Source organism: Rhinatrema bivittatum, chromosome 3 (assembly GCF_901001135.1).
Source record: "Rhinatrema bivittatum chromosome 3, aRhiBiv1.1, whole genome shotgun sequence".
In the NCBI taxonomy this organism is placed as follows: domain Eukaryota; kingdom Metazoa; phylum Chordata; class Amphibia; order Gymnophiona; family Rhinatrematidae; genus Rhinatrema; species Rhinatrema bivittatum.
Window position 1 is genome coordinate 250,392,089 of NC_042617.1, and position 27,424 is coordinate 250,419,512.

Below are 27,424 nucleotides of genomic sequence, written 5' to 3' on the forward strand. Positions count from 1 at the left end.
CTGCTGATGTTTTTCCAACGGAAAATGTTTGTCGTTGACTTTGGATCATTAAAACCTTTCAAGTATCTGAACATCTGTATCATATCACCCCTGCTCCTCCTTTCCTCCAGGGTATACATATTTAGATTCTTCAATCTCTCCTCATAAGTAATTCGATGAAGACCATCCACCTTTTTGGTCACCCTTCTCTGGATCGCCTCCATCCTGTCTCTGTCATACGGTCTCTAGAACTGAGCACAATACTCCAGGTGAGGCCTCACCAAGGACATGTACAAGGGATAATCACTTCCCTTTTCTTACTCGATATTCCTCTCTCTATGCAGCCCAGCATTCTTCTGGCTTTAGCTATCGCCTTGTCACATTGTTTCGCCGACTTCAGATCGTTAGACACTATCACCCCAAGGTCTCTCTCCTGCTCCATGCACATCAGCCCTTCACCCCCCATCAAATACATTTCTTTCGGATTTCCACACCCCATATGCTATGAATCGGAAGGTGGACCCCTGTTCCGAGGTAGAGTGAATGCTACCGAAGAAAGAGTCAACCCTCTAAGGTAACTACCGTCGGAGGGCGAGGCCAGGTAAATCAGGAGCTGAATGAAGATTTCGCCCTGGAAGCTTGTGATCCCCCCAGGAGGAGCCTGTAGAAATCCGGCCGCTGGGACTTTAGGAGACTCACTGAAGATGGAAGATAATCTGGAAGCAGGCGCCTCCTGCAGGTTGTGAATTTCAGATTTATTTATTTTATTTAAAAGCTTTTATATACCGATGTTCATGTACTGGTACATATCACGTCGGTTTACATAGAACCAAAGTTGGAAATTACATCGAACAATAAGATAGCTGAAGACTTCACCCTGGAAGCTCGTGATCCCCCCAGGAGGAGCTTGTAGAGATCCGGCTGCTGGGACTTAGGAGAATCACTGAAGACTGAAGATAGTCTGGATGCAGGCGCCTCCTGCAGGTCGTGGATTCCAGACAGCTGGCGCCTCCAGCAGGTGGTAGAGAGTCCAGGAGTAGAGCTGAAGAATGGTCCGCAGCCGGTCCGTTGGTCGATTCCAGAAGGGGGTTGAAAGCCAGTCCAGGAGCAAGACAGGAGAATGGTATGAAGCCAGTCCAGGAGTAAGCCAGGAGAAGTGTCGGAAGCCGGTCCAGGGTCTGAGGAGCAGACCTTGCCTTAAATACCCGAGGCAAGGAAGGAGTCCCGGGAAGGAGCCACGACAACTTCCTATCATGGCCCCTTTAAATCTTATCTTCAGCCGTGCGTGTGGCTCTAAGTCAGCCAGGAGGGGGAGGAGTCATCCCGGCCGTGCAGGGCCCTGCAGCCGGCCTCAGCAGTGGCCATGGCCGCGAGGAGAGTACCGAAGGAGGCTGTCTGCTTCTGCAGGAGCCTCGGAGCCAACCCGACGCCGCGGGTGAGTACTTGGTCCCGGCCACGGCAAGCGGCCATGACAGTCAGCCCCGTTCGCGGCCTGCCGCAGCCGACGGCCATAACACCATATGCATGACTCTGCACTTCTTGGCATTTCCACTCCTTCCGGCGTGTCCACTCTGTTGCAGATCTTAGTATCATCCGCAAATAGACAAACATTACCTTCTATCCCTTCCACAATGTCGTTCACAAAAATATTGAACAGGACCGGTCCCAACACCGACCCTTGAGGCACTCCACTCATCACCGCTCTCTCTTTAGCGTAAGTTCCATTTACCATCACACATTGTCTTCTGTCCTTCAACCAGTTTGCTATCCAAGCCACCACCTTGGCACTCACAAAAAGCTTCTCATTTTATTCACAAGCCTCCTGTGCGGGGCCATATCAAAAGCTTTGCTAAAATCCAAGTAGATGACATCGAGCACTCTTCCTCGATCCAATTCCTTAGTCACTCAATCAAAAAAGTCGATCAGATTTGTCTGACAGGACCTTCCCTTGGTGAAACCATGCTGCCTGTGGTCCATCATTTCTGCTGCTTGTAGATAGTTCACTATTCTTTCCTTCAGCAGCGACTCCAATACTTTTCCCACCACCGAGGTGAGGCTAACCGGCCTGTAGTTTCCAGCCTCCTCCCTGCTCCCACTCTTGTGAAGTGGGACCACCGTCGCTCTTCTCCAGTCTCTTGACACCATTTCCAGTTTCCAGGGATCTATTGAACAGGTCACACAGAGGAGCCAACAGCACATCTCTGAGCTCCCTCAATATCCTGGGATGAACCTCATCATGCCCCATGGCTTTGTCCACCTTCAGTTTTCCTAACTCTTCCCCTACATTCTCTTCCGTAAACGGAGTTTCATCCATTCCACTCCCTTCCAGTTTCTTAACTAGCGACGGTCCTTCTCCGGGGATTTCTTTAGTGAACACCGAACTGAAGTATTTGTTTAATATTTCTGCCATTTCTTCATCTGTCTCCACCCATTGATCCTTTTCACCTTTCTCAATTTCAGTATACCACTTTGGACTTTTCTCCTTTCACTGATGTATCTGAAAAATGTTTTGTCACCTCGCTTTACCTCTTTGGCAATTCTTTCTTCCGCTTGACTTTTCGCTTTCTTGATTATTTTCTTCGTCTCCCTCAGTTCCACCAGATATTCTTCCTTGTGATCCTCCCTTTGGGATCCTTTATATTTCTTAAACACTGTTCTTTTATCTTTTATTTTATCAGCCACCTCCTTTGTAAACCAGATAGGTTTTATTCTTTTCTTGCTTTTCTTTACTTTTTGAAACACAAAACCCGGGTCTTTGTACGAATTCTACGTATCCTATTTGTGATATGAAACTATACCATTTGATGATCACTGGTGCTGAGGTGGGCGCCCACCTGGACATTAGAGACGTTATCTTCATTAGTGAGCACTAAATCGAGTATAGCTCCCTCCTTCGAAGGTTCCATTACCATTTGTTTGAACAGAGCCCCTTGCAGAGTTTCCATTATCTCTCTACTACTGTTAGATTCCGCAGAAGGGATTCTCCAGTCTACATCCATCAGATTAAAATCTCCAACAATCACTTCTCCCTTCTTCCCCATCTTTTGGATGTCTTCAACCAGATATCTGTCTAGTACTTCCATTTGATTTGGAGGTCTGTAAACCACTCCAATAAAAACGGATGCCCCATCATTCTTTTTTAGGATGGCCCATAAAGCCTCTTCTTTGCTGCATCTTCCTTGCAGCTTGGATGCTTGGATATTGTTTTTGACATAAAGAGCGACTCCTCCCCCTTTTCTGTCCTCTCTGTCCTTCCTTAATAAGTTATATCCCGGTATGGCCGTATCCCAATCATGTGAATCTGTGAACCATGTCTCCGTGACAGCAACAATGTCCAAGCCCACCTTCACCTTTAGGGCTTGCAGATCTGGGATTTTATTGCCCAAACTATGAGCATTTGTGTTCATAGCTTTCCAGTTATTCTGGCACAGGTTACTGCTTTTCTTGAACTCCCTTTGTGACTTATTTAGCTGACTTTTGTTATCTTCTTTGCCCTTTTTCATTGCATTTGTAATCAATTCCTGAATGGAGTCTATAACAGGGAAAAAAACCTGAGGCTTTATGCAAGGAAACCAAAATGGGATTCTTCTTTGGTTCCAACATGGAATCTGTACCAGAAACACCCAGAATCTTCGAGGTCTGGGAAATCAGGGCCGATAATTCATCTCTAAGAAAGAACCGTAACATGGTCTGATACGGTTCCAATCCCAGAGGAATTTCCCCATCTTCCAAGGAATCAGGATCAGCCTCATCATCAGTGCCATCTAGGTTCCTGTCGGGAATACCTGCAGTGAACCGAGGTGTGCCCGGCGCTGAACCATAGGATTGGAAGAGGGAGGGGCCACAGGCTGAAGGTCCGACCTGACATGATTGGGCAAAGTGGAGGACTGAAGAAAGGTTTGTAAACCCTGACAAACTCCACCCAAGAAAAAGCAGCCAGATCTAGGCCAAACCCAGAAGGAACTGGAGAGGGGCCCATTGAATTCGCATCACCCGCAGAGGAGCCATTCAAGGGATTACCAAGATCTGGCATACCTCCAGACAAAGCCATAACCAGGATGAGAGGAATCAGGAATCAGGAATCAGGATGAGAGGAATCAGGCTTAGCAAAATCAGAGGAAGACAGCTCTCCCTGAGCATCCAAACAGAGTTGACACAGGTTGGAAGTCAGGTTAGGCTGAGAAGCCCAGATAGGACAGGCAACACAGAGAGAAAGGCATTTAGGCTTCTTGTTCCCCGGCACCATCGACGATGGTGAATGTGCATCCAAATGGCTGATACTCAAAATGTTATGCGCACAAAAATTAGGCACCTCAAAATTAAGTGCCGCAAAACCACACGCACAACTTGTGTGCGTAGGCCGAAGCGTATCACCACGCTAAAAACTTGTGGACACAAAAGGCAAGCCCAAAACTGAGTGAACGATGCATACACAGAGCCGATGCACTTCATACACTGACGTCCTATAGAGGGCAGTAAAGCACACACAGAAGTGCATGAAAATGCTGCCGCGGCATACCACGCAGCACGCAGACAAAAAGCCTAACTGCGGGGTCTATTCCACCAGGGCTGCTCAACCTGTCAGGCTGCCAAGTTCCCCTAGCCCCAACGAGAGCGGGAAAGGACGTCGGAACAGTGCACCAAGCACAAAGACTGGAGCAAGTCCTAAAACACCTGTCTCTATATTGGAAGATAACACTTCTTCCTTTTTTTTTAAACTTATTTGAGCTCAGCGCTTACTGGCTGAATACAGAGACGGTCTCCGGCTGCAAGGGGTGAGGGCATCTACCGTCACTGCTGCACTCGGCCTCTTGCACCCGCTGTCTTTCAGCTGTACAATCAGCTAAGTCCATGCCGGGAAACCCAGCTACCAGATCAAGGCACACATCTTAGGGACCATGGAAATCACCTCAGGAATTCTCAACTGGGGGAAGGACCACTTGGTATCACCACAAAAGAGCGGGGCTTTTCCTTATTTAATTCAAAATTCTCCTTCCAAAATCTGAAGCAATCCCCATAGGGAGATGCACGTCTACCATCTGCTGGAGACGGAGAATACTGGCAGGCTGGGGTCACTGCAGGAGTATATATACTATGTCGTCAGCTTGCTCTGTCTCCATCTGCTGGCAGGGGAGTATAACCCACTTGTTCTGAGTCCATCTGTCTACACGCTAGGAAATATCCATCTATGTTCAGTAGCCGCCACTTAGCCGGATAAGTCACTTACCTAGCTAAGTAGATAGCTGGATATCTAGTTGGGTGGATCAGGATGGCACTACCTAAGTGGCTAAACGTAGCCAGATAAGTAGTGATATTCATACTTGTCTAGTTAAGTTAACCAGATAAGTCAGACCTGAAATAGAGCAAGTCTAACTTTGCTGGATATATCTTGTAAGTAGTGGCAAACACGGGGTTGTTCAGCAGCATAGCCATACTGCTGAATATCCCATGTAAGTTAGCCAGGTAAGCTTTATCCTGTTAACTTACTTAGGCACTTTTTAAAAATATCAACCTCATAAACGTTTAAATATTCCATATCAAGTATGTAATACAAAGGAATTTTTTTGATCACCGATCTTGGTATCTGTATCCTCCTCTCTTCCCTCCAACTGGTCGCCGACATGAAGCTCTTCCATTTTCAGGATCTCTATTGTGGGCTCAGGATTGTAACCTTGACTGCCTGTTAGAAAAATGGGAAAATATCTTGGATTTTTAATAGGCATGCGTATTGACTTAAGAAAAGCAATTCTTGGTTACAAGTGAGATGATGAGAATACTGTAAACTCTAAAAATGAAAGTAGTTTGGCGGAAGGAGTTAATGACCCTCTGTCAGAGCAATAGCTAGCCTATGGTTAAAGTGACTATGGCCACAGCGGTTACTGCCCTAAGGTGCTGTAGCCCTGCACCACCCTGCGGCCCCGAGAGTTCTCGGGATGAGGCAGAGGAAGCAAGAGAAGCATGAGGCCTGGGCATCATTATCAGGCTGTGATCCCACCCCTAACTGTGACAATACTCTGCCACTGCTACCCTCCCAATTCAGACCATGCTGGGCTCTGCCAGAGTCAAAAACATTATTCGGTTGCTGGCACTTTAACTTCACATGGCTCATCATAAGCCAGAAGAAGGGCAGAGACAGCATCTTTCCTTTTCTCTTGCGCTTTTCAAATATGAAGATATTTAACCTATTCAGGGCTCCCTAGAAATCTAAGGTGTACCACATGGTTCAAGCAGCTTCTTAGGCTGGGAACTGTGTGGGAGGGCATGGGGACTGGGAGATTAGCAGTGGGAGGGAATGAACAGAGAGTAGGAGATGAGGGTGAGTGGATTTGTGGAGAGAGCATCGACTGGAGGACTGGGTGAGCAAGGACTGAGATTGGGAACAGAAAGCACAGGAACTGGGAGGATTAGTGCCAGGGGAATCTTGGGCAGGAGTGGATGGGGCCCAGTTGTTTCAGTAGGGAGTGAAACATAGAGGGTGTGAGTGGGGACTGAGAGATTGATTGGGAGGGGATTTGCAGGATCTGGGAGATTAAGGATGGGTGTGCATGGAGAGCAGCAATTAGGAGGTCAGTGATGACTGGGGGATTGGGTGAATGAAGGTTGGAGTTGGTGGGACTGGGGTGTGATTATGGAAAATGATAGACTAGGAACTGGCATTATGAATGAGGATGTGTGGGACAGGGAGCAGGTGGTGTGAGATGGGTACATGATATGCAGCTAGGGGGAATTAGCAGTGGGATGTGAAATGAGGGCTGAAAGATGGAGAAAAAGCAAGAGATGATGTGAAGATCCAGAGGATTGGTGAGAGGCAGAAGAGAGGGGAAGAGATGAGTGAGAAAGAGGAGGAATGGGAAACGGGGTAGTAGATAACAGACATATGAAATGGACTGGGGCAAGGGGAGAGGATGAATAACAGGAAAGCAGCATAAGCTTGTGAGGGGATGAGAGGCAAAAGAAAGTAGATAAGGGCTGGGGAAGGGTTGAAAGACAGAACAAGACAGTGGAGAAGGAGTGAGAACAGAGGGGCAATGGGAGGGACTGGGGAAGGGTTGAGCAGGAAGATAGGCTGGGAATGGGATGAGAGTGGTAGGTATTTGAGGAAGCTATCTGATCGGGGGAGGCACCTGATGGAGATGGGACTCAGGGAAGAGTCAGGAAGGAGTCAGGCCAGCAAGGCCCTTCTTCATGGAGTGTGGCTTGCTTTAGCCATGGTGAAATAACATAAGGACTTTACAGCACTTGGAGAAAGTATAGTCACAATTTTCATTGCTGGTGGGTTTATGTAAATCATGAAACATGAAGCAATTTACAGTAACATTTTATGTTTACATTTCTTTTATTGGTTTCAAGACAATGTATACTTACAAATACTGAAATACAATAAAGGATCAGGATCCCTGGTGTACATTTGTCTCAACAATTTTATTAAAGAACATAAGAACATGCCATACTGGATCAGACAAAGGGTCCATCAAGCCCAGCATCCTGTTTCCAACAGTGGCCAATCCAGGCCATAAAAACCTGGCAAGTACCCAAAAACTAAGTCTATTCCATGTTACTGTTGCTAGAATAGCAGTGGCTATTTTCTAAGTCAACTTAATTAATAGCAGGTAATGGACTTCTCCTCCAAGAACTTATCCAATCCTTTTTTAAACACAGCTATACTAACTGCACTAACCACATCCTCTGGCAACAAATTCCAGAGTTTAATTGTGCGTTGAGTAAAAAAGAACTTTCTCCGATTAGTTTTAAATGTGCCACATGCTAACTTCATGGAGTGCCCCCTAGTCTTTCTATTATCCGAAAGAGTAAATAACCGATTCACATCTACCCGTTCTAGACCTCTCATGATTTTAAACACCTCTATCATATCCCCCCTCAGCCGTCTCTTCTCCAAGCTGAAAAGTCCTAACCTCTTTAGTCTTTCCTCATAGGGGAGTTGTTCCATTCCCCTTATCATTTTGGTTGCCCTTCTCTGTACCTTCTCTATCGCAATTATATCTTTTTTGAGATGCGGCGACCAGAATTGTACACAGTATTCAAGGTGCAGTCTCACCATGGAGCGATACAGAGGCATTATGACATTTTCTGTTTTATTCACCATTCCCTTTCTAATAATTCCCAACATTCTGTTTGCTTTTTGACTGCCGCAGCACACTGAACCGACGATTTCAATGTGTTATCCACTATGACACCTAGATCTCTTTCTTGGGTTGTAGCACCTAATATGGAACCCAACATTGTGTAACTATAGCCTGGGTTATTTTTCCCTATATGCATCACCTTGCTCTTATCCACATTAAATTTCATCTGCCATTTTGATGCCCAATTTTCCAGTCTGTCTCTCCCCTCCACCCCCTTCTTCAAACAGCATATTACCCAGTAGTTATTCCTTAGCACTATCCACATCCCTCATTGCTGGATCTGCAGTAGTCATGTCATTAGCTTTACAGCACTAATCACTAAACATTAGACACAGTGCTCTGTATGGAAAAGGTTGGTAAGGAGTGGAGGAGTAGCCTCCACTCCTTACCTTAGAGCAGCAAATTATAACCCCGCAAAACAAAAGTTCAAATCTCCCTATCACTCCTTGTGACCTTAGGCAAGTCACTTTACCCTCCATTGTCTGAGGGTCAAAATTAGATTGTAAGCCCTGTGAGTACCAGAGAAATAACTTTAGTACCTGAACATAATCCAGTTTGAAGTGCCACAAAGCAGAATATAAACTTCAAGTATTCAAAAAGGTTTTTCTCTTCCTTTAAAAATCAGTCTATTCTACATATCTCTCACCCTTACATATAATGAACCTGATTCCTAATTCCCAACCAGCAATGTAATGGTTTTTTTTGCCAGCGTCAGAACTTTATGATCCAACGTCTAACAAATTTTTGACCAACAGCAACTCTTCAAATTGTCGAAAAGAATTACTCTCTGTTGAAACAGTATTAATTTATTTTTATTTATTTACATGCTTTTCTATACTGGCTATAGCTGAAAAATCTGTGCTAAGTGTTAAAAATTTCTAACAATACATTATCATATTAAAACAAAAACACATCATAATCACCAAATAAAAGTCATATGAAAAAGGTGCACTTTCAGTGTTGCGCACCCCGTCCGCACTCGGCACGTGCAGGGGCCTGCTCACCTCACTAGCTCCTCTGCAGGTCACGGCCTCCCCAGCGGCAGCCACGAGCTCCTCCGGACCATGGTGTCCTGTGGCAGCGGTCGCCGGGCCTTCCACTGCGCACCAGGCCTCACGCCTGAGTTTGGTGTCCTGCGTCGTGTCAAACATGCCCCTACGCGCGCGTGTGGACTACTCAGTCTCTTGTAGGGTCAGGGGTGGGTCCTAGCTCCATGGCATGCTCTGATTGAACATACTACTTAAGGAAGTTCCTGCCTGCACTTCCTTGCCTTGGCAATTGGGTCGGTACTGTATTTATACTAGTTTGCCTCCGTGTTCACAGTCTTGTTCCAGTCTTGTTCCAGCGTCCTCCTGTTCCAACGTCTGTCTGTCCCTGTCTCCCCAAGAGGTATCTTCAGACTGACTCTCTGGTACTGACCTCTGCTTGCTTCATTGACCATTCTGATCGCTGCCTGGATTCTGACCTTTGCCTGCCTTCGTGACCTCGTCTGACCTCTGGAACCTGACCCCTGCTTCATTGACTTCCCTCGGACTGATTCCTGGTATCTGACTCCTGCTTTGGCTGATTTACCTCGGACTGATCCTTAGAACCTGACCCCGGCTGCCATTGACCACGCCTCCTTGATTCTGGCTCTGTCCCTTGCCTTGTCAATGCCTACGCTGTATTGGCCTTCTCTGATACTCCAGGCCTACAGTCTAGTGACCGACCATGCTCCCCTGTTATTGGTGGGCACACCTCTTTACTTCCTCTCCGGGAGACCCTGCGAGGCCCACCTAAGTCCAAGTGGCCCGGGTCCCCAAGGACTCCACCCGGGGGGACCGCGGGCTTCCAGTGGTGAAGCTCCTTCTAGTCTCTGTCTCCTCCTGTGCTCTGCCCCCTGGGGGCAGGTGCTCCCTGGGCCCGACCAGGGAGCCGTCCTGCACTGCTCCAGGACAAGGGTCCACCTCCAAGCGCAATAGGTTACCAAGGCCATGGGCTTGGCGGAGTCTCCATCCTCCAGGGCCCTACCGGGTTTGGCCGCAACAGTCCAAGAACATCACAGAGCCTTGTAATTGCAAGCCTCTTCGGTGGAAGAGCTTCGTTCCCAGTTGCAAGATACAGCTCTGGCCAATCCCGTGGGTCTATCGGCCTCTATGCTACCCAAAGCATCCTTGGTGCTCCCTGCACCTCCTTGATACAATGGGGACCCACGCTTCTGCAGTGGCTTCCTCAATCAGTACTTCATGCAATTTGCACTCTAACTATACTAGGGATGTGAATCGTTTTTTTGACGATTTAAAATATCGTCCGATATATTTTAAATCGTCAAAAATCATTAGGGCCACGATACAATACCAATTCCCCCAATTTATCGTTAAAAAATCGTAAATCGGGGGAAGGGGGAGGGCAGGAAAACCGGCACACTAAAACACCCTAAAACCCACCCCCGACCCTTTAAATTAAATCCCCCACCCTCCCGAACCCACCCCCCAAATGCCTTAAATTACCTGGGGGTCCAGCGGCGGTCCGGAACGGTCTCCTGCAATTGAATCGTGTTGTCTTCAGCCGGCGCCATTCTGCGCCGCCATTTTGCAAAATGGCGGCGCAAAATGGCGGCGGCCATAGACCAAGCTGGGCAAGCTGGGCAAGTGGCAGCTTCATCATGGATGACATTGTCAAGCTTCTGAACATTCCTCTCCAGCCACTAGAGGTGAGCCTTCGTATTGACTCCATCAAAGGAGAACATCTTCCAGGGCTCATCACCCATCAAACAATGGCCATTCATCTTACCATGGACATTCTCCATGAGGAGATGTCCTTCTATGTGTTAAAACACTCCACACATCCAGTCATCCTGGGGCTGCCCTGGCTCCAGGACCACGAACCCCAATTCGATTGGCATTCCCTGCAGTTGGTGCAGTGGGGTTCCAAATGGCAGAAAACATGCCTACGTCAAGTATCTCCAGCCGCCTCCGTCTTGGTTGACCACCCTATCTGGATTGCTACCTGACATCTTGATCTTTTCCAAGGACCTTGAATCCCACCGAGATCATGTTAGGATCGTACTTCAAAGCCTAAGAGAAAATCATCTTTATACCAAATTAGAAAAGTGCCTCTTTGAGTGAAACCGTTTACCCTTCCTAGGATATATCATATCCGATCAAGGATTCTCCATGGATCCAGAGAAAGTCCAGGGCATCCAGGACTGGCCCCAGCCAGTTGGCCTACGGGCCTTACAATGCTTCCTTGGCTTTACTATTACAGGAGCTTCATTGCCAATTACTCTACCCTAGCTGCTCCGCTCACCGCCATGACCAAGAAAGTGGCTAACACTCATGTGTGGACTCCCAAAGCACAAGCCGCTTTTCAAACGCTAAAAGAAGCATTCTGTTCTGGTCCCTGTCTACAGCACCCAGACCAAAGATACCCATTCGTCGTAGAAGTCGACACCTCTGCAATCGGAGCTGGGGCAGTCTTAAGACAGTTTTCTCCAAAGGGTAAATTGATACCATGTTCATTCTATTCACAGAAGTTCTCTCCTACAGAGCAACACTACACCGTCGGTGACTGAGAACTTCTAGCTGTCAAGCTGGTGCTCTAAGAGTGGCGCCCCTGGTTGGAAGGGGCGCAACATAAATTTACCATTTTCACCGATCATAAGAATCTTGAGCACCTTAAAGAAGCTCAAATCTTGAACCCTAGACAAGCCCGACAGGCGCTCTTCTTCGAGCAGTTCGATTTCGAACTGGGCTATCACCCAGCTTCCAAGACTCTCCATTCTGATGCACTATCAAGATCCTTCGAACCAGAGGATGTTCCTGATATTCCCAGGCACATCATAGATCCTGCCTGCATATCCCTTGCCGTGACCACTACAACTCCAGTTGGAAAAACTGTCGTTTCATGTAGATTACGTGAACGAGTTCTGAAATGGGCTCATTATTTCAGTTGGGCAGGACTTCCGGTCGTACAGGACCCTAGAGATATTGCGGAGAATTACTGGTGGCCCAGTATAGGTGCAAGACCATCATCGTAACTACGTGGATTCATGTCCCGTCTGTGCCCAACAGAAACCACCTACCGGACAGCCTTGGGGCCTACTCCAACCACTTCCAGCACCTACCGAGCCATGGTCCAGCATCTCAATGGACTTCATCACAGACCTGCCTCCGTTCCAGAACAATAGCGTGATCTGGGTCATCATCGACCGTTTTTCGAAAATGGGTCACTTCATTCCCCTGCCTGGCCTTCCATCGGCCCCAGAATTAGCCAAGTTGTTTTTAAAACATATCTTCCGACTCCATGGACTCCCAAAGGAAATCATATCCGACGAGGACCAGAGTTCACCGCAAGGTACTGGCGCTCTCTATGCAAAAAGTTCAACATTGCCTTGAATTTCAAGTTGGCCTATCATCCACAGGCCAACGGTCAAGCTGAAAGGAATAACCATACCTTGAAAACATTTCTTTGTTCCTACGTGAATGACCAGCAGGACAACTGGTCCGACCTGTTACCCTGGGCTGAGATGTCGCATAATACCCATGTCGCTGCTGCCACCGATGTATCACCGTTCTCTGTGGGCGACAACCTCGGTTGCCACTACCAGTTCCTCTTACTGTTCCTTCTCCAGCCGCGCAATTCATTGTCCACACCATTCGCCAGGTATGGAATCAAGTCAAAGAACGCCTTACTCAGGCCGCCGAGTGCTCCAAGCGCACTTCAGATGCCCACAGACATCCCGCTCTACACTTCCGTCCTGGTCAGAAGGTGTGGTTAAGCACCCGACACATCGCCTGGCACCCATGTTCATCGCCTGGCACCCATATTCATCGCCTGGCACCCATGTTCATCGTCCCGTTTCCAGTTCTCCGGAGAGTGGGAGCAGTGACTTACCAACTTCAACTACCTCGTGCCATGGGCATCCACAACACATTCTATGTCTCTCTTCTGAAGCCATTGGTCCTCTCCTGGCCCTCTTGCAGAGATCCCTCGCATCCGCAGATCTCCACTGAACCCAATTCTACGCTCCAGGTAAGAGAGGTCCTCGACATCCGTTGGCGTCGAGGTACATGGGAATACCTCTTATCTTGGGAGGGTTATGGGGCCAAGGAGAACACATGGGAACCTTCCCATAATATCCTTGATAAAGAGATCCTCAGGACATGCCACAGAACTCAAGCTGAAAAACCATGGCCATGTAGAGGGAGGCCTAGAAGGGGGGGGGGGGGTACTGTTGTGCACCCCATCCACACACGGCTCACGCATGGGCCTGCTCACCTCGCTAGCTCCTCTGCAGGTCACAGGTTTGCCTCCCCAGCGGCAGCCGCAAGCTCCTCCAGGCCTCGGCATCCCGCGGCGGCGGTCGCCGGGCCTTCCACTGCGCACCAGGCCTCACGCCAGAGTTCGGCGTCCTCCGTGGCATCAGCCACTCCCCTACGTGCGCGCGTGCGGACCGCCCGGTCTCTTGTAGGGCTAGGGGCGGGTCCTAGCTCCGCGACGTGCTCTGATTGAATGTACTACTTAAGGAAGTTCCTGCCTGCACTTCCTTGCCTTGGCAATCGGGTCGGCACTGTATGTGTACTAGTTTGCCTCCGTGTTCACAGTCTTGTTCCCGTTTTGTTCCAGCCTTTTTCCAGTCCTGTTCCAGCCTCATTCCAGCGTCCTCCTGTTCCAGCATCTGTCTGTCCCTGTCTCCCCAGGCAGTACCTTCGGACTGACTCTCTGGTACTGATCTCTGCTTGCTTCATTGACCATTCTGATCGCTGCCTGGATTCTGACCTTTGCCTGCCTTCGTGACCTCATCTGACCTCTGGAACCTGACCCCTGCTTCGTTGACTACCCTCGGACTGATTCCTGGTATCTGACTCCTGCTTTGGCTGACTTCCCTCGGACTGATCCTCGGAACCTGACCCCAGCTGCCATTGACCATGACTCCTTGATTCTGGCTCTGTCCCTTGCCTTCCCATCGCCTACGCTGTATTGGCCTTCTCTGATACTCCGACTGTGCTCCCTTGCTACTGGTGGGCACACGTCTTTACTTCCTCTCCGGGAGACCCTGCGAGGCCCACCTAAGTCCAAGCGGCCCGGATCCCCAAGGGCTCCACCCGGGGGAACCGCGGGCTTCCAGTGGTGAAGCTCCTTCTATTTATTTTATTTTATTTATTTGTGTTTTTTCTATACCGGCATTCACGATAGGTATCACATCATGCCGGTTTACAATTAACAAAGGGATGTCAAAAGAAGATACAATAAAAAAACATTAAAAGGTGGTTGAACTAAAAAACGTTGCAGTTACAATAAAACAGGGAAATAACACAACTGGGAGCAGAAAAGGCGATAGGAAGTTTAACAGAACGAACAAAATTTACAAAATTTTTGGTATTTGCTAGGTTATGGTGTTTTGCCGTGTTGTTATTTTACCGTGTTGAGGTAAAGTCTGAGAGTCTGTTAATGGTGAGTTAAGGCTCTATTAATGGTTAGTTAGTTCTAGCCTCTCTCTCCTCCGGTGCTCCGCTCCCTGGGAGCAGGTGCTCCCTGGGCCTGACCAGGGAGAGTCCTACACTGCTCCTGGACAAGGGAACACCTCCAAGCGCAACATTCAGTTGTTTTCTGAAAGATTTATAGTCAGAAAGAGTTCTCAGGTCAATGGGTAATTTGTTCCATAACCTGGGTCCAGATACAGCAAATGCCCTGGAGCGATAGTCTGAAAACGTAGGTTTAACAGAAGGGACAAGAAAAAGAACCCTTATGTGCAGACCTTAAGGACTGCGGTGGAAAGTGCTTTACAAGTTTATTAGCCAATAGAATAAAGAACTTTGTGTACAAGGGTCAAAAGTTTCAACTGAATCCTGTATTTAACAAGAAGTTAGTAAAGCTGCATTAACACAGGTTGAAAGATGCTCCCATATAGGACAGAAGGTAAGTAAGCAGGCAGCTGCATATAATCATATAATTTGGCAATCCTGCATATAGCGAATTGCAATGTCCAATGTAGTCAAGATGAACACTTGCATTATTGTTCTAAAGTCAGAGACAAATATTTGAGGGGATGAAGAATCCAAAGCTTATAAAAAGCTGACTTAATTACAGAATGCAACTGAGGTTTTAAGCCAAAAGCAGAATCCAGTATAAGGCCAAGATCTTGAATGACAGAAGAAAAATTGAGAGAAATCCCATTAATAAAGATGACTGGTGGATCAACTTGAGCTGGGTGTCTACTTAACCACAAGGTTTCTGTTTTGGACAGGTTAAGTGTAAGACCATTTTGTTTAAATCATAACCAGAAATACACTTCACAATGCAATCCCAAACCTGACCTATTGGGGTATTAACTGATAAAACAAGCTGTATATCATCAGCATAAATTTTAAATTCATCCACAAACGATGAAATAATGGCACACAATGGCTGCAAGTAAAGATTAAACAACACAGAAGATAACGCATAACCCCCTTATCAAGGGCCTCCATGAGGAAAAAGATTGATTGATCTTGACTTGAAAATGACATCCCGGCAAATACGATTGAAACTAAGAAAAATTAGTACTTCCAACGCCCAATGAATGCAATTGACTCAAGAGGATGGAATGATCTACATAATCTGGTGATGTCAAGACAGGTCCGTCTTGACATCACCAGAAAAAGATCATTCTCTGTCATTGGACCAATCTTATGGAACGCATTACCAGACTCTTTAAGATCCATATCCAACTCCAAACACTTCAAAAAATCCCTAAAAACACATTTATTTCAATCTGCTTTCCATATATCACACTAAATAACATAACTACTTCTCCATCACACAGGGCACAAACATTATTATATATTGATTTATTTTTATGTAAACTATTCATTGTTTTAGATTTTTATTTTTATTATATATTTTTGTAATTTTGAGCTTTTATAATTTGATAATCTTTATGTTCTTTTAAATTTAAATCTTTATTTACATTTGTTTTTTTATTTAGTTATGTAAACCATTTTGATTAAACACTGTTTGTAAAGACGGTATACAAACACTTTTAAATAAATAAATAAATAAATAAATAAATAATCAAATGCGGCCAAGATGGCCAAAGAAACCAGAATCAGAGAATAGCCTTGATGAGACGGCAACAAGATATAATGTGATAGGGCCAGTAGTAACGTTTCTATACTATAATTGGCTTGAAAATCATATTGATTTTATTGTAGAAGATGCTTGCTATCAACAAACTTGGGGGCCGATGCAATACGGTGTGCTGAGCCAAGCGCACTGTTAACCTGCAGTCGGACACGGGTAGAATAGGCGCTAATGAATCCCGTAATGCAATAAGGGGATTAGCGCATATTCAATGCGCGTCCAAGGCAGAGTGAATTTAATAGCGATCATCACATGCAAATGCATGTAAATGAGGCTATTAGGCATTCACTCCAGATGCAAAAAAAAAAATGTACGTCTCGGATGCACATTTAACTGTCAGCAGGTGTTAATAGCTATCCGCATTGAAAAAAACAGCTTTTCTGTACTGTCTCTTACTTAATATCGTTGTGATATTAAGTAGGATGAAAATTAAAAGAAATAAAGTTAAAAAAAAAATTGAAGTCGTACCCATCACGAAAATCAATGCCGAGTTTATCGGCGTCGGTTTGCTTTACCGGCAGACAGCCACGAAATCCAACGCCGATAAACCCAGCGTCGGTTTTCATGACTACCGTTTGCCATTAAGGAAAACCAAATCTGAGTCTATCGGCATTGGTTTTCGTGACAGCTGTCCGCCACTAAGGAAAACCAATGCCGAGTTTTTTGGTATTGGTTTCCCTTAGCGGCAAACGATAGTCATAAAAACCAACGTTGGGTTTATCGGCGTCGGTTTTCGTGGCTGTCTGCTGGTAAGGAAAACCGACGCCGATAAACTCAGCGTCGTTTTTCGTGAACGGCGTACGGCGGTCACGAAAACCGATTAAGTTCACATTAGCAAGGATGCACATGGGTCGCACAAGTGACCCTAGTGCCTCCTTGCTAACGCGACCCCCTAATTTTAATATTGCATGGTACCCCCCTTGGCGGCGCCTGGGACGCGTTAAGAGAGCGGGCGCTGACTGTTCAGCGCTCGCTTTCTTCATGACTTTATTGCATTGGCCCCTTGGTGAGTTGCTTCAAAACAAGCTTTTCTAGCAATTTGACAAGTGTAGGCATGTTAGAAATAGGTCTATAACTGCTAACTAAATTGGTGGGTAAATTAGGCTTCTTCAAGACCAGAGTTACAATAGCCTGTTTACAGTAATTGGGGACAACACCCAGAGTAAGAGAAACATTTAAAAGGTTAGTTAATAAACTAAAAAAAACAACAATTGCAACTCAAGAAAAATAGCAATAGAACAATGACTGGGAGAACAATATGAAGATTGTAGAGATTTGAGGGACACGGGACACCTCTACCTCTGTAGAACCTAAACACTCGAAATCATTCCAACAACAACTCTTGGTTTCAGATTCAAGCAATACATCCTTAACTATTGTAGGGCAAGCAGATGTTGACAAAGAAGTTTTTATCCAGACATGAGGTGGCAAAGGATTCACTATTTATGGCAATATTAACCATAGAACTACAAGACGATTGAGACAAGTCATGGACTTTTGCAAATAGTTCCCGAGGATGATTAAGTGAAGATTGTAAATGAGACGTATAAAATGTCCTCTTACTTGAATCAAATGCAATTTGATTAATATGCCAGTGACCTGTGGAATGTAATTACAACAGACTTCCAGAGCTGACGTATCTTTAGACATATCCAAAACTAATGACCTAATGTTCCAATAGCTGTCTTGAATTTAATGCAATTGTGTGATGTTATTTTCATTACATAGGCTAGTTTCTAAGGAATGTTGTTGCGTCCGTCGGTCTCAGACGGCTTCAACCTCTGTGCCTCACCTTTCTTCCTTCTCTCTCCTCAAGCCTTGGGAAGATGGCTGCTGCTGCGTCTACATGCCGCTCCCTCCAGCATCCCCGGAACGGTAATGGCGACGGTGTTCTCCATGTTTCTCCTGAGGGCCTCCTAGGGTGTGCGTGCACACGCCACCCACGTCTTTATCCACGTCATGGCGGGAACCTTGGGGACGTCCCCCTTGAGTGACGTCACGCCATCCGGGAATTTAGCCTGCCCTTCCTTTGCTAACAAACTGAGTTAGCAAGGATTGGAATGCCTCCGGTCTAAGCTGCTCTGCCGCTTCCGTGCTACTGCTGCAAGCTCTCTCTACCCTTCGGGGTCATTCATCTCAGGGGCCCTTATGCTTTCTTTCAGGTACCTATCTGGGATACCGGGTACTCGCTCCTCGAGGGCCTGCTCTCCCTACCAAGGTGCCTACAATTCATTACTTCTGCCTGCCAGGATATCTATCACTACAGCTATCTACTTCAGTGTGTAATCTAACCTTGTCAGTCTGTCTCATCTTCAGCTCAGCGCTGGGAGCCTGCATCTGGGACTTCCTCCACAACTCTGCGCTGTCTACCATCTATCCAAGTATGGGACTGGTCTTCCCTGCTGAGACCAGGGACTACTGCTGGACTACTTCTACTGGATTACCTCACTACTGCCACCTCCTGGGCAGTACCATCAAGCTGTATAATAAATACCAATTCTCTGTGTCTGCGTGTATAGAGTCTAGCTTAGTACTGCGGTTCCCCACTGGGCTCCTCCCTGTGGGAGTGGCCATCGCTGCAGTACCCAAGAATCCACTCCAACACCTCAAAACCATAACAGGTTGCTAACTCCATGGATTCGGCTCAGCTCACCACCTTGCAGGCTATTCCAGGCTTGGCCCAGCGATTCTCCGAACAACAGAATTCGTTGGATAACCTGACTGTGGACTTTAACCAGTTAAACGCACAGATGAATACTCCTACTACCGCAGGTAAAGAAGTTACACTGCCAGAAGTGACGGCCAAGACTACGGTACCTCTATCTGCTCCAACACGCTTCTCGGGGGAAGTTTGGAAATGTAGAGGATTTATCAATCAATGTTGCATGCACTTTTCTCTGCAATCTAATCATTTTCCTACAGCGTATACCAAGACCACCTATATCCTGTCGTATCTGGATGGATGAGCGTTGGCTTGGGCCTCACCGCTGTGGGAGAGAAATGACCCTATTCTGAATGATTTTGCTGGGTTTCTTGAACTGTTCAAGTGAGTGTTCAATGACCCTGCCCGGTATTCAACAGCAGGATCAACATTCATTCATCTAAAACAAGGTAATAAACCTTTACCAGACTTTGCCATTGAATTCAAGACATTGGCTTCTGAATTACATTGGGACCCTAGATGCCAGAAGACCCTTTTCTTTGAAGGCCTGAACTCCTGGTTGAAAGAAGAGCTGGCGCCTCGAGAGATGCCTGAGACCTTAGCAGAACTGATGAAGTTGGCAACAAGGATTGATTGCCAGTCCAGTTCCTGGTATCTTGTCCCTTATAGGTCAACGCAGTGAGAGGAGCCGCCAAGGTCGAATAATGGGAAATGAAATGGCAGTAATAGTTTGTAAATCCAAGGAATTGTTCCAATGCTTTAAGGCCTACGGGTCGAGGCCAATCTTGGATTCCTTTAATTTTTCAGGATCCATGGAGAATCCTTGTTGCGAGATTATATACCCCAGGAAGGGCAAACTGGACTTTTCAAAAAGGCACTTGTCCAACTTTGCAAAGAGATGGTTCTCACGGAGACGTTGAAGGACCGTGCAAACATCTGCACGATGCGTAGCAAGATCCTTAGAAAAGACAAGGATATTGTCAAAGTATGCTACAACTTTGCCGTACAAGAGGTCGCTGAAGATCTCATTAATCATCCGTTGAAATACTGCTGGAGCATTACAAAGGCCGAAGGGCATCACCAGATATTCGTAATGCCTGTCTCTGGTGTTAAATGCCTGTCTCTGGTGTTTCCCAGATATCTTCGGGGCAGATACGCACTAAGTTGTAGGCTCCACGTAAATCCAATTTGGTAAAGATGGAGGCTCCTTGTAAATGGTTGAACAGTTCTGAGATCAAGGGCAACGGATACTTGTCTTTACGAGTGATGGCATTCAAGCCACGGTAATCGATACACAGCCTTAAGGATCCATCTTTCTTCGTGACGAAGAAAAATCCTGCTCCGGCGGGAGAAGTTGATGGTCGAATGAAACCTTTAGCAAGGTTCTCTCAGATATACTCCGTCATAGCTTTAGTCTCTGGTAGTGATAGCAGGTAGGTCCGCCTTTGAGGAGGTGTGGTTCCAGGCAAGAATTCTATGGGACAATCAAACCTCCGAAGAGGTGGCAGGATGTCTGCCTTCTGCTTTGAGAAGACATCTTCAAAGTCTGCATAAGGAGCTGGAATGCCAGAAGAGGTGGTGGCCAGAGGAAATGTAGGAGGTCTGTAGCAAGTCTGGTGCCAGGTTGGACTCCACTCCACCAGCTGGAGCAACCCCCAGTCAAATTGGGGGGGAGGGGGGGTGGGAACGACGTTGGAGCCAAGGTAGTCCTAGGACTACCGGGTGAATCTATTTTTCCAGAACAATTTCTTCAACATGGAGGGTGCCAGTGAGAAGACGAACTGGCTCTGTAGTCAAAAAGATTCGGCCAGGTAATGGCTCACCATAAATCGATGCAATACACAAGGGGCACGTATCAATACCCAGTAGCTGAACTCGATCCTTGAGAATAAAATTTCATCCTGCTCAGAAATCCACCAGAGCAAGGATTGGGAAGGTCGGGAATCCCAGGTCAGTGTAACAGGTAAGGATAGTTGAGGGGCTGGTGAGGTAGTGCCCAAGTTCAGGACCCCTACTGAACTTAGGCCGGGTAGTTTCCCGGACGGACCGGGCAGGTTTGTAGTCGGTGGTCAGGTGCTCCACAATACAGACATAGGCCTGACTGTCTCCGCCGGAGGCGCTCTTCCGGGGACAGCCTCCCATGGCTCAACTGCATGGGTTCTTCCGCTTTGGCCACAAGAGGGACCCTCCCTGTGGCAGTGCTGGTGGTCAGTGGTGAGCGGGAGCGTACCCGAATGGTCTCTCTGGGCATCTGAGTCTCCTGATGGTGCTCTTGGAGACTATGGTCAATTCGGCCAGTCAGATCGATAAGATCCTCAAATGAGGGAGGGAGCTCCCAAGCTGCCAATTCATCCTTCAGCTGCGGAGATATTCTATCCAGGTAAATAGCTCGTGGGCAGTCTTCCTGCCAAGAGAGCTCGTTAGCTAAGGTCTGAAATTCAATTGTGTAGTCAAACAGGCTCCTTTGGCCTTGTCAAAGGTGAAGCAGATTAGCACTTGCCACAGCATGCCACCCAGGGTTGTCGAAGGTCCGATGAAATACAGCCACAAATCGAGATAATTCTTGCAGGAGCAAATCCGAGTGCTCCCATAAGGGCGAGGCCCAGGCCAATGCCTTCTCCTCCAGACGAGATAGGATAAAGGTGACCTTTATAAGTTCATCTTGGAAGGTGGAGGGCTGCAGAGCAAACTGCATGTAGCATTGGTTGATAAACCCTCTGCAGAGCTTGGAGTCACCATTGAAGTGAGGCGGAGCTGGTAGAGCCAGCAAGGCCCTGGAGGTAGAGAGGGTGACTGCTGTTGTTGGGAGGAACCCGGTGCTGGAACTGGATTACCGAATTGGGCATCAAGCCGGGAGTGCAGATGCTTGATGGAGGAGGCCAGTGCCTCAAGAAATCGTTGCTGTTCTTGTACCTTTGAAACCAGGTCAGGAATAGCCTGGAGGGCACACGGCTCAGCCGAGTCCATGGCCTTTGCAACCTGTTGTGCTGGAGGCGGACCCTAGAGCTGAGGTGGGGTTGACGTGACCCGTAGGAAGGATCCTACGGGTCCCCACCGTCGGCAGGCGGAGTGGCCTGACTGACGGAGGCCGGCTGGAGCTTCGCCAATACCAGCCCTCGTTCCCCGCGGGTTGAGCCTTTGGGTACCAGGGCCAGTTGGAGTTAGGTGGGTCTCTGTATGTGGTCATCGATGAGAAGATGAAGAGGTCAGCCCAGAGGCAGCAACAGCAGAACTGAAGAGTCTGAACTGGACGAGGCGGAGTCCCGGAGACCAAGGCGCCAATAGGAACCAAAGTCTGACAGGGGGCGCCCGAGCATGAACAGGCCAAAGCTTGAAAGGCCAAGTCCAGGACGTAGACAGTAGAGGCATCGTAGAACAAGCTGGAGTCAGGGCAGGCAGCAATCAAGGAGCGGTGGCAAGGCAAGGCTGAGGTCAAATCCAGAAGAGAAGCAACAGCATAGTTAGATGAAGCAGAGATCTGGACCAGGAGATGATCAGTAGAGTAGTCAAGCAAAGCAGAAGTCTGGACTAGGAGATGATCAGTAGCATGGTCAGGCAAAGCAGAGGTCTGGGCTAGGAGATGATCAGTAGTGTGGTCAGGCAAAGCAGAAGTCGGGTCCAGGAGATCAGTCCATAGGAATAGGCTGGGTAGCAGGAAACACAGGAACGGAGAAAACGAAACCAGGAACAGGAACTCAAAGGAAACAAGAACCAGGAACACGAAGGAATCACCAGGAGGCAACGAAACACACGACCAGCATGGAGACCTGTTGCAAAGGTGACTAACATGAACTGAGCTCGGCCTTATATACCAGAGCTTCAGCGACATCATCATCCAGGGCCGTGGTCAAGTTCCCGCCGCAGGCCCTTTAAAAGAGACAGTGCTGTGTGCGCACCCCTACGGAGGGGTGCGGTGCTGGACCGCAGCATCTCTCCGCAGGCCACGCAGGGAGGCCTGCCGCAGAACACAGGAGCTAGTCATAGTATCAGGAGCACCGGGGGTGGCCTGAGGACGGAGTCGGCGGCCTACCGCCACAAGGAAGTGGAGCCAGACGCTGGATTAGGCAGCAAAGGGTAAGAGGGCCTGGCCACAGTTTGAAAAGCTAATTTAAACAGCCAAGTCTTCAAATCCTTTTGAAGATTTTTATATCTTTAGCCATCTATAGATCGTCAGGCAAGGTACTCCACAGTCTAGGGCCAGCTATTGAAATTGCTGTCATGGACTTCACTGAGGTGTGCAGATCGTAGTGAAAGTACCCTTAAAAATCCTTTATTTGATGATCTAAGGGGTCTCAAGGGTGTGTGCAGCTGTAATGCTGTACCGATCCAATTTGTATCGTTTCTATTTGTAATTTTGTAGATTAAAGAAAGTATCTTGTATTGGAATCGATATTCCTCAGTATACAGAAAGTATTTCATTATAAAGGAATATTTTGCTCACCACTGTTGGTATCAGTTTCCTCCTCTCCTCCCTCCAGCTGCTGGCAGATGTGAGGTTCCTCAATTTTCAGGATCTCTAATGTGGGGTCTGGAATGTAACCTCTGGTGCCTGTTAAAAAATGGGAAAATGTCTTCAGTTTTTAAACAGCCTTGGACAATGACCCAAGAAAAGTAACATTTGGCTAAACATGAGATGATGGCTATCCTTTGAGCTCTGAAAATGTAAGTCTCCTGGTGGAAGGAGTTAAAGACCCTCTGTAGCTATGAAAAGGAACCATGACAATGAATGCACACAGATTCCCATAATACCAAAATAATGGAAATAGCTGCAGATTATTCCGTTTCTTTTGGATTCCCACCTCCCTCACTCCTGCTTTTGTCTGCAGGGGGTTATCCTGCCTCCTTTTCTCCATTTGATTCCAATGGGGGCCGCCTGCCTTCCTCCCACAAGCTGCCAGCACTGCAGGGCTCCCAAATATCAAAACCAACCTCCTGCTGCTGGGAGGGAGGAAGGGAAAGCATAGTGGGGCAGCAGTGAGGGACGGCAGAAGGATGCAAAAATCATAGGGGATGGGAGGCAATAGCTGGTGAAAAGGATGAGGTAAAGGGACAGGAAGACATGGGAAGAGAGAGAGAAAACAGGAGATCCTGCAGGAAAAGACTGGACAGGGGAGAAGAGGAGGTGCCATTGGGAAGAGATGAAAGATGGGAATGAAAGGCAAAAACAAAGAGATATGAAAAGGAAAAGAGAAAACCAAAACGAATGGAAATAGAATTTAAAAAATATGTGTCTACACAGAAAAGATAAGAAGTTAGGAGTCTTGATTATAATGCTTCATTCTTGCTGTGTCTGGTCTGTAGGAGGCGTTTTTCCTGTAAGAAGTGTTTGGATCAGACCATCATCAGCTTTAATCCAAGCTACATCACCTGTTTCACACAGTTCCTCACATGCGCCTGTGACGGTCAGGTTTCTTCTGTCCTCAGATTCCTGGATCTCAATCCCAATTCCTTCTTGCTTAAATCGAATTAAAATGTCAGGTTCGACTTTGGGGGAGCCTGTTATGGGAAAAGATAATTATGTTAAGAAATGTTTCCCTAGCACCTATGTTTGGAAGTGAGCTCAGAATTCTGCTGCTTTCAAGGCAGTGCCAGCAGTGCAAAGTTAAGCAAGAGGGTTGCTGCTGTGCTGATCATCAGACATCCTTTCTAGCAGTATCCTAATCATTTTAACACGGATGTAAGCAAATTCATGAGTCACAAACTGATCTGGTGATGAACTACAGGTAATGAGAGAGAAGATACCAGCGTCTCAATCCTAATATCAGCAGTGTGGCTGCATGAGGCTTCCAAGAAGGCTGGTGTAAAATGCATGGAGTAGCACTGGTTACAATCAGGCCCAACTTCCACAGTGCATGAGACTTAAATTTTCAACTAACCTGGGAGCCCGATGACTTGCAATCAGAGAGCTAGGGACAGATTTAAGATTTTGGTGCCAAAGAAAGGACGGGAGAGTGGTGGTTGGGTTACCAAAGAGACAGGAGAATGGGAAGAAGTGGTCCAGTGGGGCTGGGGCATGACCCTAAAAATCAAGCAGGAGCAAGCTCCTCTTTAACCTAAGTATTTGACATCTTCAATATTTGGAATCCAAGACAGTTGTCTATTTCTGAATATACACCTGCATGCAACAGAGAAGATAAGATGTACCATGCCAGAGCTATTCACCCAATCCCATGCACAGCCTACAACTAGACAAAAAAAATCAGTGGCCCAATCAATGCATAGGTAGCCAGGGGCATGAAGGAGGCAATGAGATCCAACACATCAAAAGCAGTTGTGTATTTCTGCTGAGTATATGTTTTATATATTCATTTAAAAAAATCTTACAAAATGTATCGTTATAAAGTATGTGTTTTTTGGCCCTTCTCAGTTGGTAACTTTTTTAATGAGAGACAAATTTAGGTGACTGTTTTTTACACATCAAATTCCAGAACCTTTGTTTCCCTCTGCTTTAGAGAGCGCTATTTAGGGTACTGGATGCCAAAGCTGAGGGTGTAGCTTTATCCTTATTTCCTAGATAGATTTCTTCTCATGTTGTGATAGAGTCCCCTTTTAAGACGTGGGCTAACAGGACATGAAAGATTGATTTCATTTCTTTAGCTATGAGAAGGAGAGGCCTTACTACCCCTCCTTAACAAGAAGCCTGTACAGTGAGAGACAGCACTGTGGGTGGGACCCTACTGGTGTTATGAACGGAGTGGTGGACCCTTGGACTGGCCGTGCGGAGGAGTGATAGAAGGTTAGGTGGACTCCACGGAGAAGGAAAGGCTGGGAGGCAGCATGGAGCCAGGAGACCAAGCAGGATCTTCGCCATGGAAACCCGAGGTCCCCCGGGAGGAGCCCGTGAGGACCCGGACCGCTGGGACTTAGGTGAGGTCTCTCGGGACGAGGGGTCAGCAGCGTGAAGACGATCCAAGTACTGGGCAGGCGGCAAACAAAGAACACCGAGAGACGAACCGGAGTCAGGAGCTGGGAAGTCAATCCGAGGATGAGGCAAGACTGGAACTGGAACAGCGAACTGAAGCAGGAGCGGAAGCTGGAACAGGAATGGAGCTGAAGCTGGATCAGGAACGGAAGCTGGAGCAAGGCTGGAGCAAGAACGAAGGCAGGATGAAGTTGAAACAGGAACAGCAACTAGTTACTCACAGGGAGTAAACCTCTTGCAAGGCAAAATCTTCAGTCAGACGCCGGGTTTAAATCCTTGCTCCCCAGGTGAAGAGGAGGTAAGGACTCGGTCGCGAGCCCCGTGACCGGGACCGCAATAGTACCCCCCCCCCCCTCTTATGCCCCTCTCCTCAAAGGACCATGTTTACCACGGTGGTCCAAATGGAATTGGTGCAGGAGTGATTTGTCCAAGATGTTGCGGGCGGGCTCCCAGGTATTCTCCTCAGGTTCGCATCCCTACCAGGCCAGCAAGTACTCCCATCGACGATGGTGAAAACATACGTCGAGGACCTCCCGAACTTGATATGTTATCTCATCATTAGCCGGAGTCTCTGTAGGATCAGGCGATCTACGATGAAACCTGGAAAGAATTACTGGTTTAAGTAAGGAGACATGAAACACATTGTGAATGCATAGAGTAGTGGGGAGGCATAGACAGTACGAAACTAGCCCTACTCTCTCAGCAATTCGGAAAGGACCACAGTACTTAGGAGCTAATTTCTGAGACGGGACTTGAAGATGAATATTCTTGGTGCTTAACCTGACTTTGTCGCCTGGTAGGAACACAGGCGCAGGTTGTCGATGCTGATCAGCATACTTCTTTGCGGCTCTCGCCGATCTTGAGAGCTTGTCTTGAATGGAGCTCCAGAGATTCTGTAGCTGTTGGGCGGATAATTGAGCCACTGGCGAAGGAACAGTTATAGGCAAGGGTAATGTTGATTTGAGTTGCCTACCGTACACTACCTGAAAGGGCGACTTCCCAGTGACTGAATGCGTATGATTATTATAGGAGAATTCTGCCCAAGGTAGTAACGTTACCCAGTTGTTGTTATGCTCAGGCTTTTGAACCCTTGGGCCGATGGGAGGATGGAATACCTTAGGAGGAAGATCCGTAGGTTCTCCCGTTGGGTGGCGAGACTGGAACAGAAGACGTGACCAGCTGACCCTCAGCACTGGAGACAGAGGTGACTGTGGAGGCAGACGAAGAGTCGTGACGTCGAAGAAGGAGGTGTGTCTTCGCCACTGGAAGTCCTCGGTTCCTCCAGGAGGAGCCAGTAGCAATCCAGACCGCTGGGACTTAGGTGGACCTTTGAGAGATCAAGAAGTTCGGTGCAAGGGCTGACTAGAGCTTCACCCCTGGAAGCCCACGGTCCCCCCGGGAAGAGCCCGTAGGGACCCGGGCCGCTGGGACTTAGGCGGGCCCTTGGAGACGACAATCAAGAAGAGGTCCGAGATCAAGTGCCAGAGGGTGGTCGCTTACCAGTCCAAGGTCACACACCGAGGGATCACCACTTGCCAGTCCAAAGTCACACACCAGAGAATCACCGCTTGCCAATCCGAAGTCAATAACAGGAATCACTGCTAGCCGATCCGA

The 27,424-nt window shown here is 47.5% G+C and overlaps 1 protein-coding gene across 1 annotated transcript in view; it reads right to left on the reverse strand.

Moving 5' to 3' along the window:
* Positions 1–27,424, reverse strand: part of LOC115087343 (zinc finger protein 135-like) — a 77,896-nt gene that overhangs the window by 13,269 nt on the left and 37,203 nt on the right. The window contains exons 5-7 of the mRNA XM_029594445.1: positions 24,256–24,384; positions 23,330–23,437; positions 5,552–5,659 (exon numbers count right to left, since the gene is read on the reverse strand). Of these exons, the coding sequence (XP_029450305.1) occupies positions 5,552–5,659; positions 23,330–23,437; positions 24,256–24,384 (345 nt within the window). The remainder of the gene's footprint in view (positions 1–5,551; positions 5,660–23,329; positions 23,438–24,255; positions 24,385–27,424) is intronic.